Here is a 12376-nt window from a genome sequence, read left to right as displayed (position 1 = left end):
TTAGTGAAAATGGTTTTTTTTGCTTTCTTGCTGAGAATTTAATAAGAAGATTGTTTTCAGTCTGGTATCTGTATGGTAATTATGAAGGCTGCAGCCAGTGAGATAACTAATTAACACATTATATCTTATTTTGTCTGTAAAAAAAATAAATGACAATAAAAATGACAAGCTGTGGTGTTACAATAGGTTATGTGCCACAGTTGGACGCAGTAACTTACTGGAGTATCTGCTGGTTACTTGGCAACGGCTCCAGTCCACAAAACCGACATATAACCTCTTCAAAACAGAGATTCTTAATTTTGTGGGGATTTTTATGCACAAATGAGAGCAAGACATAGTAATTAATGAGTATCAAAGATTCAGTTACATTAGGACAGAACAAAGCTTGCTGCTCATGCTGTCATTTGCTTTGTATTTGCTGTATGATTACTGTTCTTTTAAGAAAATCCAATAGACAGTGATTTCATGCAAAGCTGACCATTTTTGTTTTGTTCATCTTTACGTTACACCCTGTAATCTCTGATATGGCTCCAACAAAGGCAAAATCTCTTCACTGGTTATTGGACTTGCAGCATATGGTTGGGGATTTTCTTGATGTCAACAAATCCAAAGGAAATGTGATTTTCCTTTTTCCACCTTCACTGTCTGCGGCTCTCAGCTGTCCCAATAATCTTTAAAAACACGAGTCAAACGTACGTTAAAAGTTATTGTGTTTGTTTGGGACTATTCGTAGCTGCAGATTGATACACATTTGGTGCCGTACGAGTCCAGCAGCAGGACGGACATCAAAATGAACTACAGTTCCCAGTTTCATTGTCAAAAATGTGGCTTCCTGACACAGAGAAATAAGACAGACAATATTTATTTGTTTGGTTTTGGTCTTTTCAGAGGATTTCTTTTTTTTTCTTTTTGCTTTGTCAGACCCCTGAAAGTGGAGTTTATCTCTGCTGCAGTTTATGAGCTGTGAAGCACAAGAGCAGAAGACGGTGGAAGATATGCGCATGTGTCCGTTTTTACCACGTTCCTTATCAGACTCCAGCAATAGTCTCAAAAACAACCCCTCCCTTGACCACACACCCTAAACTAATGTAATATATTACAGCATCCTTCTTCTTAATGCACAGACTTTGAACTTTTGTCCTTAATGGTTTATTTTTGTCCAGAAATCATTGAGCTGTTTCTAATTATAGGTGAGTCTTTCACGTGCTCTTTTCGCCCCCTACTGGACATAGTTATTTATTGCAACTCACTTTCCTACATGCCCTCTGAATCCATAAGAAGTACACTTTAAAGGAGCAAAAATGAGCCAACCCTTGTATCAAGTTTTTATGTTTATTATCATTGAAATTTTTATTGAAACGCCTTGTGCTCCCAGTAAGGATCAAATAATAAAAGGAGACTCAATGTAAAGCTCGCACAGCCGATCTGCAGACCCACTATTGAAGTCTGGGATACAACATTTGCTTTGGATTGCGCTGGTTCAGAACAAAAAAGCAGATGGTTTATGTAAAAATGAATATCATAGCAAATACCACAGTGAGGGGAGGAGAAATGATCATGTCTTAAAAATTGATGACAAAATGAACAGAGTTAATGGTACGAAACAGGAGAGCGGTAATGAAAATAAAACAAAATAAAAAGTACTGTATCTGCAATCTTGATCACACACATACACACATATACACACTCACTTGCAAACACACTCATACGTACGGGCAGGCGCACGCACATGCACACGCTCACTCTCACGCACACACTTTCACACACACACATACTGCAGAGGTGTCCACACACACACACACAAACACAAACACACAGATAAAATGTAGTGATTGAAAATAATGAAACCCTGGTAAAATCTAATGGTATCATACATCCACGTCTTGTGTCTGAAGTGCAGAAAAAAACAAAAAACTAAAATGGAGATAAATTCAGATGAATAATGAAAAGCATGCCCATCTTCACTGGTCTAACCCAACTTGAAACGACCACAAACCCAGAGTGTTGCCCTCTCTGTCCTACCCGACCCCCACCCCTCTACTCCACCTTCTCCTGCCCCATGCTCTCTTACCCTTCTCATATCATACCCACATCCCTGCCTCACCCTCATTCTGCCCCGCAGTCTCCCTCCCCTCCCAACACCCGCCTCCCCAAACCTCTCTGCTCGATTTCAGGGTTTTCCGCGCTCCTCTGCATTGCAGATGAAGGCCTTGGCTGGGAGGAGGAAGCAGGCGGGCAGGGAGAGACGAGACGGCTACTGGTTCAGGCTCTGGTCACCATTTATCAAAAACACAATGTCCAGTTCAGAATACAGAGTGAGGACTGGGGGTAGAGGAGTCTTGTTGTGTGTTGAGGTTGAAGGTGGTGAACCTGTATGTATGTATGTTACAGTGGCACTGGAAAACTTATCACGTGTTAGTCTACATGTGCGATGGTTATGTGAAGGCATGGGGTGGGGGCAGTGGAGGTGGGGTAGCTCAGGGCCTTGTCCCTCAACCCTCGGCCCCAGTCAGCGAAGGGGGCAGGGGCCAGTTTATAGGGCTTGCGTCTTGAGCTCGATGGGCTCCCCGCGGGTGTCCTGCTGGGTCTCGCTCTCAGGGGGCCGACTGCCCTTCAGTGTGGCCAGGCGCTCGGACAGACCCCTCATGCGTGGGAACAGCATGAAATCGTACAGGAGGGCACCCATGGCACCTCCTATCATAGGCCCGACCCAGTACACCTGCCAACAACAAGATTAACATTCAGCACCTCACACGCTGTCCTTTATGATTCCTGCTGAGAGTAAAGTGGAAGCTGGAACATTCAAGCTCTTCAGCTGGATTTCAGGTCTTACCCAGTGGTTGATAAAGTTTCTGAAGAGCACAGCAGGGGCAAAGGACCTTGCAGGGTTCATTCCTGCACCGGTATAGTACATCTAAAACACAAGACAATTATTACTGCATTTTGTCATAAAATACTCATCTTTATAAATGCTGTAGTTTTTCCCAGGTGTCTCACCCCCATGAGATGTCCGATGGTAACGGAGAAGCCGATGGAGAGGGCAGCAGATCCAAGGCGTCCGTTTCTCCTCTCATCAGTCACAGCGAAGATGCAGACGACAAGTTGCATGGTGAGGAAGACCTCCACAGTGGTGGCCATCCCCAGGCTGATGCCAGGCTGCAGCTGCAGATACACAAATGGAATAATGTTATTTCACTGAGTATTTACCACTGATTTGGACTAGATAAATCGATTAATTGATATCGCTGTTAATATATTATATTTTTCCAAGGTTGTTTTTTTTCCACCACGTCTCAATGGTTGGCATCATACAAATTCTTTACAGAACTAAACAGATAAACAAACTGTGACCAACGGATGAAACTGGCCCAAAAAGGTTCTTACTAACATTGCTACACTTGTTTTGTGAAACATCCATGTTCTTACCGTGTTCATCGCCATGTTGCCTCTCATGTTGCCAGGTGTGACTCCGTACAGCACAGCGGCCCCGGCTACAGCACCCAGGCACTGAGCAGCAATGTAGAAAATGGCGCGGAAAAGAGACATCTGTGAGCCAATAAGGTAGGCAAAGGTGACGGCAGGGTTGATGTGGCCGCCGCTGATGTGGCCGATGGACTGGATGAGGGTGGCGGCTGCCAGCCCAAAGCACAGGGCCACATGAAGGACATGATGAGGTCCAGTGGTCCAGCGCAGGGCAGCGCCCATGCCAAAAAAGACGAAGAACATGGTCCCGAAGAACTCAGCAAAGACCGCCCGCCAAAAATTCATCGACCGGAACTCCCACATGGTGACTGTTCGCTTGAGGCTCTCCACCAGATGAAGAAGATGATTTAAAAATAAATCTGGGTAAGTCTGGAAAAGGTAAGTATTTACCTTTTCAGTCCTCTTCAAATGCCAAAAATAAAAAAAAGGATCTCCCTTTTGTAGTCAGCTCACTACACGGCTGAGAGTCAATTTAAACACAAAACAGGATTTCAGAACGTCAACAGACGAATCCACTCAACGGTTCTTTACCAAACTGTGGACTGGGCTGGTAAAGTCAACTCAGCTGCGCTCGCTTGCCACCTCTATCCACCTGTCGCAAAGACATAGGTGTGAGATGATGTGGGAGTGTGGGTGGAGATCTCAGGTGGGATGAGTTGTCAAGAGGAGGTGGGCATCAATGCTAAAGGGGTGTTTCTAAAGTAGAGACGGGGATAGACAGAGTGTCCAGTGGACCTTTTAGCCTCTCTGACGGAGGGGAGAGGGCCAGACCGGCGCTTTATAATACCCCCCCAGGGGCCCCCAGGTGACGCCATAATCCCCCTGTAGGGCCAAGGGCGGGGGGCGGCAGTGCTGGACATCCTAAATCAAACAAACTTAACCCCTCTGTCGCCTCCCTGTAGGAGAACTGGTCCAAAAGAGGGGCAGCGTATCTGAGGACAGAAACATATAAGGCGAGAATGAGTGGGGATCCATGACCGATATTTAGTGTGAGGTAGAGACATTTCACAGCAAAAAAAAAGACATGAAGGAGTATGTTTTTTTTTCCAGGGTGAGTGGTAAACTAGGAGGAACAGCCGCGGCGAAGAACAGCCGGAGCCGAGAGGAGAACGTTTTCTTTGGGGCGTATGTCATCTGTTGTCATATCATAACTGTCATAATCAGGGGACACAAATTCTGATGGACAAGGACAGAAAACACACATGTATGCACAAAGACACACACGTGCGCACACACGCATATACACACATGCCGATAATACAGTTGGGGCCCCGGACGGAAGTGCCCAAAGCTAACAGCGCTGAACTGTCCCATACAGTGAAATGCCTGACCCTGTGAAACCATTGTCTGTAACAAGCATGTGGGCTATGTATGCTCAGAGACAAGACAAAAATACATATTAAACCAAAACACAGGAGGAGAAGCTAGCAGAGCATTGTCTTAAATTTGCAGCGCCAAATGCTAACGCTACAGCTAAAGAGCAAAGTTAAGTTTCGAGCTTCTTTTTGTTGTCCTGGACACAATTAAACCATCGATTAGTGATTATCAGGTAACTTTAGGTGAAGGAAAGTGGCAGCAGTCACTGAAGAGCCCTGGAATGAGCACTTGAACATGAACTTGACATCGCTTTAGGGCCCAGTCCGCAGTGACACTGCTGCACGGCCTGCACCAAGTGGTGAAGGCACAAAAATGTAAAGGAAAAAAGTAAATCTGTCTGATGCGTGCAAAGAAGAAAAACAACATTGAAACAGTGGCAGTGAAAAACAAGGAGCCACCAAGCAGCGACCCAAAAATAATTCAGGCAACAGAGCGGGATTGTTTTTTCTGTTGTGACATGGGCTTCGAGGAGGTACTTGGCAGAGGTTTGCAATATGTGAGTGTGCTGCAGAAGGACATACGACCAAAGCCCTGAACATTCTCAGTGTGTGTGAGAGGTGCAGCGGGACAGCAGGGATGTAGGGGGACGGTGGGGTTACTGAGCCGCACCGGGGCATCGCTGACCAGCCGAGAGCCATCGGTGTGGGAGTGTGGGAGTGTGTGTGTGTGTGTGTGTGTGTGTGTGTGTGTGTGTGTGTGTGTGTGTGTGTGTGTGTGTGTGTGTGTGTGTGTGTGTGTAGTTGGCGGCGATGAATGCAGAACGCTGAGCTCGCCGTTTTAACTCCCTTTTATACATGTTAGAAAGAACACACACAATGCAAAATGCTGGCGGCACAGTGGCAGTTATAGCTATTGTGCATGTTGTGTGTGTGTGTGTGTGTGTGTGTGTGTGTGTGTGTGTGTGTGTGTGTGTGTGTGTGTGTGTGTGTGTGTGTGTGTGTGTGTGTGTGTGTGTGTGTGTGTGTGTGTAAATAGCTTATTGTTTAAATGTGTGCATATTTGAGTATGTCTGCACTGCACAAGAAGTGACACTTTGGAGATACTGATTGCTAACATGCTTTTATTTTAGACGTAGCCTATTGTCAAATCCAGATAATTAAGTGTTTTACATTCATTATTAATATGAATACCTGGTAAATGTACAGTTTATATAGAATGTAAAGGGTCAGTTCATCCAAATTACTTTAAAAAAAAAAAAAATTCTCATTTACAACTGGTGGTATCATGCATCTTGAGATGGAGACAAAGGAAATAAAAGCATCTTTAAATTACATGCAAGATATATTTTAAGGCGTGACAAAAAAAAATGGTGGTTTATAGCAAGGTTTCATGAAGCAAGGTTTCATGAAAGCTAAAAGTATTGTTTCTCACACACCCAAACAGCACACACACTCACACACACCCCCACACACAGACACTAGGCTCAACATATCCATTTTAAATTACAAAGCTTATTCCGACTGAAGGTGTTCTTTCTGTAGAGCCATTACAGAGGTATGAAGGCCCATTTGATTGTCAATAGGAGGCCTCAGAGAAAAGATGGTCGCTAACAGGCACAGACATGAGAGAGATGCTGGGCTGATTGAGAGCATCATTGAACCCACAGTGCAGAGTAAGGACCTCTTTAGCATTTCAAAGCACTCACAAACACGAGATGCAACTGGAAAATAATGGTGTTTTTAAGCGGGATTTCAATGAGACTCTGTTACATATTATAATGATGTGCAAATGTGAAAGTGAGTGTTGAATCTGACCATATTGACAAGACCTTTATCGAAACTAATGACAGACAACAGGGACCTGAAAGGTCACAGCCAGCCCCTTTAAAATGCAGCTGCTACACTAATTTCTCTCCACATGCAGTAAAAAGCAAAAGAGAACATAAAGCTCCAGTGTGGGCTGTTAATATTTCAACAGAAGCTCACTGAAAACACAGTAGGTGAACACGGTTGCCACATTGTCTACATGTGAGGTTTATATCTTCTGCAGTCTTTTGAAAAGAAAAACGTGAGCTGCTGGATGCCTGCAGACGTGATGAATCCACATACAAAAATCTGAATTTACATCTAAATATTTTACTCTACATCCTCAAGTAGTTTGGTTTTGTTTGAAAAATCACTAGTCATTAATTTTATTGTTTACAGCTATGTGTATTTTACTGTGACATGTCAAAATTAATTGACAAACTATATTTACTCAGATTTTGAGTTCCTGGTGTCTTGGATTGAGTGTCCTCCACTGTGTTCACTTCACCACACATTATAACAGCTGTGGTTGACCTGCTAGTTAGTTGCTGAATCTGGTTCCACATTTAACTGATCTACAGCTGATCTAAAAGTAAATTTATTCCCAATATTGTTTCCAATGAGAGTTTTTTTCATTGCGGATGTTACAAACTCTGAAAGAAACCCTGTTCACTAGCACTTTTGTCTTTAATATCCAAATACAATTTGATGCTTATACTTTTTCACTTTTACTTGCAATGAGTAAATATTTCACACTACAACCATTTTGCAGATGATTTTTTTTTTCTATTATGCAAGCAAGAGAAACTTTTTTTTAACAAACGTTCTCCTTTTTTTGTTAAAATGCTGAGTAGTTTCTATTTGACACCATTGTAAAGTCAATATTTTGGGTGCTTGGACTGCTGGTGGAACAAAACAAGACAGTGAGAATTAAATCAATTATAATGAACATTAATATTAAAAACATTTTGGAAAAAATAAATTTCAAAAATAAAAGTAGATTAACCACGCTGGAGTGCATTTGGGATTAAACAAAACACTTTTGACAGGATGAACGGGTTTTGGTTCATCAATATTACAATTGTTGAATTTATCTATACATCCTCACTGAAATCCTCTCTTCCAGTGTCACTACTTTCATTTTTAAAAAGGATTTAAGTCTTAATCCATCATAACCTGGCATTTGTCATTAAATTATTTAAAACTCCTAATAATGTTATTTTTTATATTAAATATATAATATTTTCCTGGCAGATTTTTGTCCTGCCTTGGATCACTAGCAGCTTCATTCTCATTTTGTGTTTTACAGCATATTATGTGTGAGAAGTTTAACCTTTAAGACAACTTCTCCTTTTTTTTTGGTCCCAACCACCATCACATCTAATGAACTGTACACTGTGCATTTTATAAAAATCACTGTAACCATTTTCATGCAGGTGTCGTCAGTTGTTCTCCTGTTTGTTGGCCTGCTTGGCTCTTATGGCGTTCTGTGTGACCGTGGACAGTGATGATCCGGTCATGCTGGCAGTCTCCACGATGTCAATGTCTTTACACGTCAAACAGGCCACCAGCTTCTGACGAGAGGCGCTGCGTGCAAAGAAGAATTCATGGGACACTCCAGCGAGTACAGCACCGAGTATCGGTCCGAGCCAATACACCTGCAGGCGGGCAGAAGAAAATTGTGCCATTATAAGATAAAAGAGGTGAGTACGGACTTCATCTGGATCGTCCAAGACATATTTAATTCATCTCCATTATAAGTCTATATGAATGATTTATTCTTTGATTTTATTCAATTTTACATTATTATATTCTTAATACTGATGCATCAATGTGTACGTAACATTCTTGTGTTGTAGCGGGTGAAGTTAGAGTTTTCAACCAAGGAACCTAATGACTTAACAAAGGGTTTCAAGATAAATCTGAGGCACCATGAAACGATTAATAGGGTTAGAAAAAGAAACACCAACCTTTAGGATTGCAATTTTTTTTTTATTAAAATAATTTCAAATTTTACCTCTTCAGGCCTAAATTAATCATCAAAATTAAATCACGAGATGTTCAAAGAGGAACTATCTCTTTGGTGAAACTGCTAACAACTATATACACCTGAAATGTGACAATAATTTTCCTAAACATATGATCATTTATGTAAAATCTTAATATGAAAAGTACTCTAGCTCTAGTGGAGTAAAAAAGTAAAATATTTCCCTCGAAAATGTTGAGGAGTGAAAGTGAAGTAGTAGAAAATGACAATATTCAAGTAAAATACTTGTATCATAAAACTGTACTTGAGTACAGTATCTGTGTAAATATACTTCCCACCACTGTAGCTAATGCACTCAACAGTGTTGCTTGTACACTGACTAAATCTGTCATCTGTAAAACAGCAGCTTTGAAAAATTAGTTGGAGAGTGTGGGAACAGTGCTTCCATCATGACAAGTTTGGATTTGGGATTTCTTTCTCACCCAGTGGTTTTCCCAGAAGCCAGTGAAGATGGCTGGACCCAACGAGCGCGCAGGATTCATACTCGCACCAGAGAACCGCGCCTGACGGACAGAGAACATCCTCACAATATAAACCAAGTCAAAACAGGTGATTTCTTTCTCTCTTCATATTTTGATTTATCTTGGAGTTCGGATCTTAAAATAACATCGTGAGCAAACAACAACAGCACTGACTAGATGTTTTGAAGGACCACTCAGACAAGTAAACGGAGTCTTTCTCCAGTTATTTTGTTCTTTTTTCAGTATCAATTTTCATGCACATGGTCCAGTTTTCCCAATTCCTGTGTGAAATATTTTTTAACTCCCTGAAAGTGGGTCAGTTTTTACACTGAATAAATGTCCTGAAACATCTTAAACCATGGAGGGTCCACTTTGGAAGTTTTCATGTGACGCCCCTGATTGTCTTTAATGCTGTTTGGGCTTCTGCTTGTCTGCAGAGTCGTGTGTGGGGGAATCAAACCTGTTGTGGCTTTACTTGTGAGGAATAAATAAAACTGGAGATCAAGTAAGAATCTGTATGAAAGCTCCTCTTACCCCTATCATCACTCCAGTAGTATGTGCTAATCCTATGGCCAGGTTTCCTGGTTCTGGGCTCTCCCTGCGGCGCTGGTCCTCCACCGAGAAGATAGTGAAGACCATCTGGAAGGTGCACAGAATCTCGATGCCCAGCGCCTGGGCTGCGTTCAGCTCCATGGGAACCTTAGTGAGGTAAAATAGGACAGAGGAAATGGAAAAAGTCAGAAATATTCAGAAAACGTGAAAAGTTTCTCAAACTTTGAAAAGTAACACACAGACGTTCAGGGAACTGACCCTGTTGACAAAGTGGTCTGCAGTGGTTTTGAGCGGCAGGGCCAGGTAGAGGGCCCCAGTTCCTAATGAGGCTCCCAAACACTGAGCAGCGATATAAACAAGGGCTCGGAGAACATCCAGCCTCCGTGTGGCCAATAGAGACAGAGTCACAGCAGGGTTTACCTGATCACAGACACAAACACACGCCAAGAAATAAATGTTATAAATTGCAAAAGAAAATTACAATAAAAACTTACGTCTTTATCTTAATATTTACTTTCACTTTAGATCAAAGAAATATTTTATTTTTACAACACTATATTTATCTGACAGCTGTTACTTTAAGATGTTACATAAAATACAATGTATTGCTACAGATGAAATTAGTGGTTCAAAAACTTTTACACTTGTGTCCCATTACAAAAATCTGTGTCTAGTCGTTCGATGTACAGTAGTTATATAACTCAGACCACAAAAAGCAAGTAGTTCAAAAAAAGATTTTTGGAATCATCCAAAAATGTACTTCATATCTAATTCATTATGAAATTATTTTAGAAAGACCACCAGAACCCGAATCAGAATTAGTTAGTTCAGCTAACGACACCATAATGACTTGTTGAAAAATAATTACTAACTTTGCATTTCATGAGAGAAGTTGAAGCTTTTTAAATTGGAGTCTATTGGAGCAAGAGTTTTGTTTTTTTGGAGCCAGCCCCTATTGGTCCACAGTGGTATTGCACTTTAAGCACTTCTGCATTGGCTTCATTTTTCAGACCTGGAGATTCCATCCATTTTTACACAGTCTATGAATTTAACAGATATTTATTTAAATGAAAGTCTTTGAGATTAATATTTTAAGCAGGTATGTATTTTGACTTTCAGTAAGTCAGACTTTAAGTACAGGACTTTTCCTTGAAATGAAGTAAAGGCTATTTAAACGGTAGCCATCTGGTAGGCTACTCCTCCTCCTCCTCAAGTAAACAATCTGCATTCTTCCTCCACTGCTCACAACTGATTGGTTGCGACTCACCTACACTTTTAAATCAAGTTTAAGTCAGGCAAAAAGAAAAACAACATATTAAAATGAAAGCGTGACTACGAGACATTCACCTGTGCCCCGCTTATTTCTCCAAAACAGTGTCCCAGTACAACAATCACTGCCCCCACTGCCACTGCTGGGTATAGGGGTCCCCCGGGGGCCTCTACGGGGCCTGGCACAGAGGCACCCAGCACGGCGCTCACTAACACCAGGGTGCCGAGCAGCTCTGCCAGCATGGCACGCCAGAATTGCCGACTGCGTAGCTGCTCGGAAAAAAGCGGACGTAAACAAAGTTGGCCTATAATTAGTGCATTAAACTCATTCTATAACGTTTTAGTGAATAAAAACAGGTAAGAAATACTGGTTTTAACCACAGAGCGGGCCGTATACAATAAGCTGACAATTTTATTTATCAGTCTGATTCTTAATAAAATACATCTTAAAAACAATAAAAGAGACATAGACAAAACTTGTATCATAATATCTAACACTAACAAGTCAAATCCACGTCAGTAACCTATATTCCAACACTGCACAATCAGCTGGATGTTTTCTCGATAAAGTTAATCACAAAAGCATCAATTATCACAAAATTATTACTTTTTATAAATCACAGAAACAAGTGTTTTTTTTCTAAACCCCCATAAAATACAAATGGTCAAGCACTCCCTGGTAAAAAAAAACAAAAATGTCTTCTTTTTTTTTTCACTGAAGAGTCCTTTCGCTGTAAATCATGAGGAGTTTAAACTCTAAGATGCTCACCTCACGCCACGTCATTTCAAACTCGATAAGTATGTTGTCCTCAGGCTACTCTTTTTTTTTCCTTCTCACTTGGTCCGTCCGTCTGTCTGTAGCTGTCGGGGTCTGAGGCGCTTCAGGGTCGTGGCTACATCCCTCATCAACTTGTAGAGTCTGAGATGTCCTTTGATGAGAGCAGCCTCCTCCCTCTCTCTGTGTGTTTCTCTCTCTCCTCACCCTCTCTTTCCCCTGATCCTCAGGCCTTATCGAGTCACACATGCAAATGTGTCCCTCCAAGGTTGTATGTGTAACATCCTGCCCTCCAGATTTTCCTCCCAAGTGATTCGTCGACCTTAGGCAATTTAACACATCTTCAGAAAACTACCAGGAGCCTTTCACTTATCTTCTATCTGAAGTGATTGTGGCCACTTCAGAGGGTCGCACAATGTCTTCATAAATCAAATACATGGCTGGTTAAAGCAATACGTTGAGCGAGGACACAAAATAAAATAAACACATCCAGAAAAAGATGAAAATAATTTGATGACACAATACAAGCAGTGCAAAAAAAAAAAAGGTGAGACATTGAGGAGTGAGGGTGAACACCATGCAGTCAGTATCATTTGTCAGCTGTGCTTAAATATATAAGACACAAATTCAAAGTCATTATTTTAAATGGATTGACCAGATTTTCACT

At 41.5% G+C, this 12376-nt stretch overlaps 2 protein-coding genes across 2 annotated transcripts; both read right to left on the bottom strand.

Moving 5' to 3' along the window:
• Nucleotides 1-2533: 2533 nt before the first annotated feature.
• mipb (major intrinsic protein of lens fiber b) lies at nt 2534-3786 on the bottom strand. Its single transcript, XM_069689127.1, has 4 exons — nt 3427-3786; nt 2998-3162; nt 2834-2914; nt 2534-2719 (listed from the first exon to the last, which is right to left on the bottom strand). Exons 1-4 carry the CDS (start codon nt 3784-3786, stop codon nt 2534-2536), a joined length of 792 nt encoding a protein of 263 aa, XP_069545228.1.
• Nucleotides 3787-5903: 2117 nt separating this feature from the next.
• On the bottom strand, nt 5904-11904 carry LOC138635502 (aquaporin-4). The gene is made up of 6 exons (XM_069723008.1): nt 11704-11904; nt 11013-11204; nt 9924-10085; nt 9648-9812; nt 9075-9155; nt 5904-8263 (listed from the first exon to the last, which is right to left on the bottom strand). Exons 1-6 carry the CDS (start codon nt 11716-11718, stop codon nt 8048-8050), a joined length of 831 nt encoding a protein of 276 aa, XP_069579109.1. The 5' UTR covers nt 11719-11904; the 3' UTR covers nt 5904-8047.
• Between the last annotated feature and the right edge of the window lie 472 nt (nt 11905-12376).

The sequence above is a fragment of the Brachyistius frenatus genome, unplaced genomic scaffold (genome assembly GCF_029030835.1).
Source record: "Brachyistius frenatus isolate BFR_SWC_R1_liver_20210118 unplaced genomic scaffold, ASM2903083v1 Contig_6, whole genome shotgun sequence".
Classification (NCBI taxonomy): domain Eukaryota; kingdom Metazoa; phylum Chordata; class Actinopteri; family Embiotocidae; genus Brachyistius; species Brachyistius frenatus.
The sequence above is the reverse complement of the archived record's forward strand: the minus strand, read 5'-3'. Positions and strand labels throughout refer to the sequence as shown.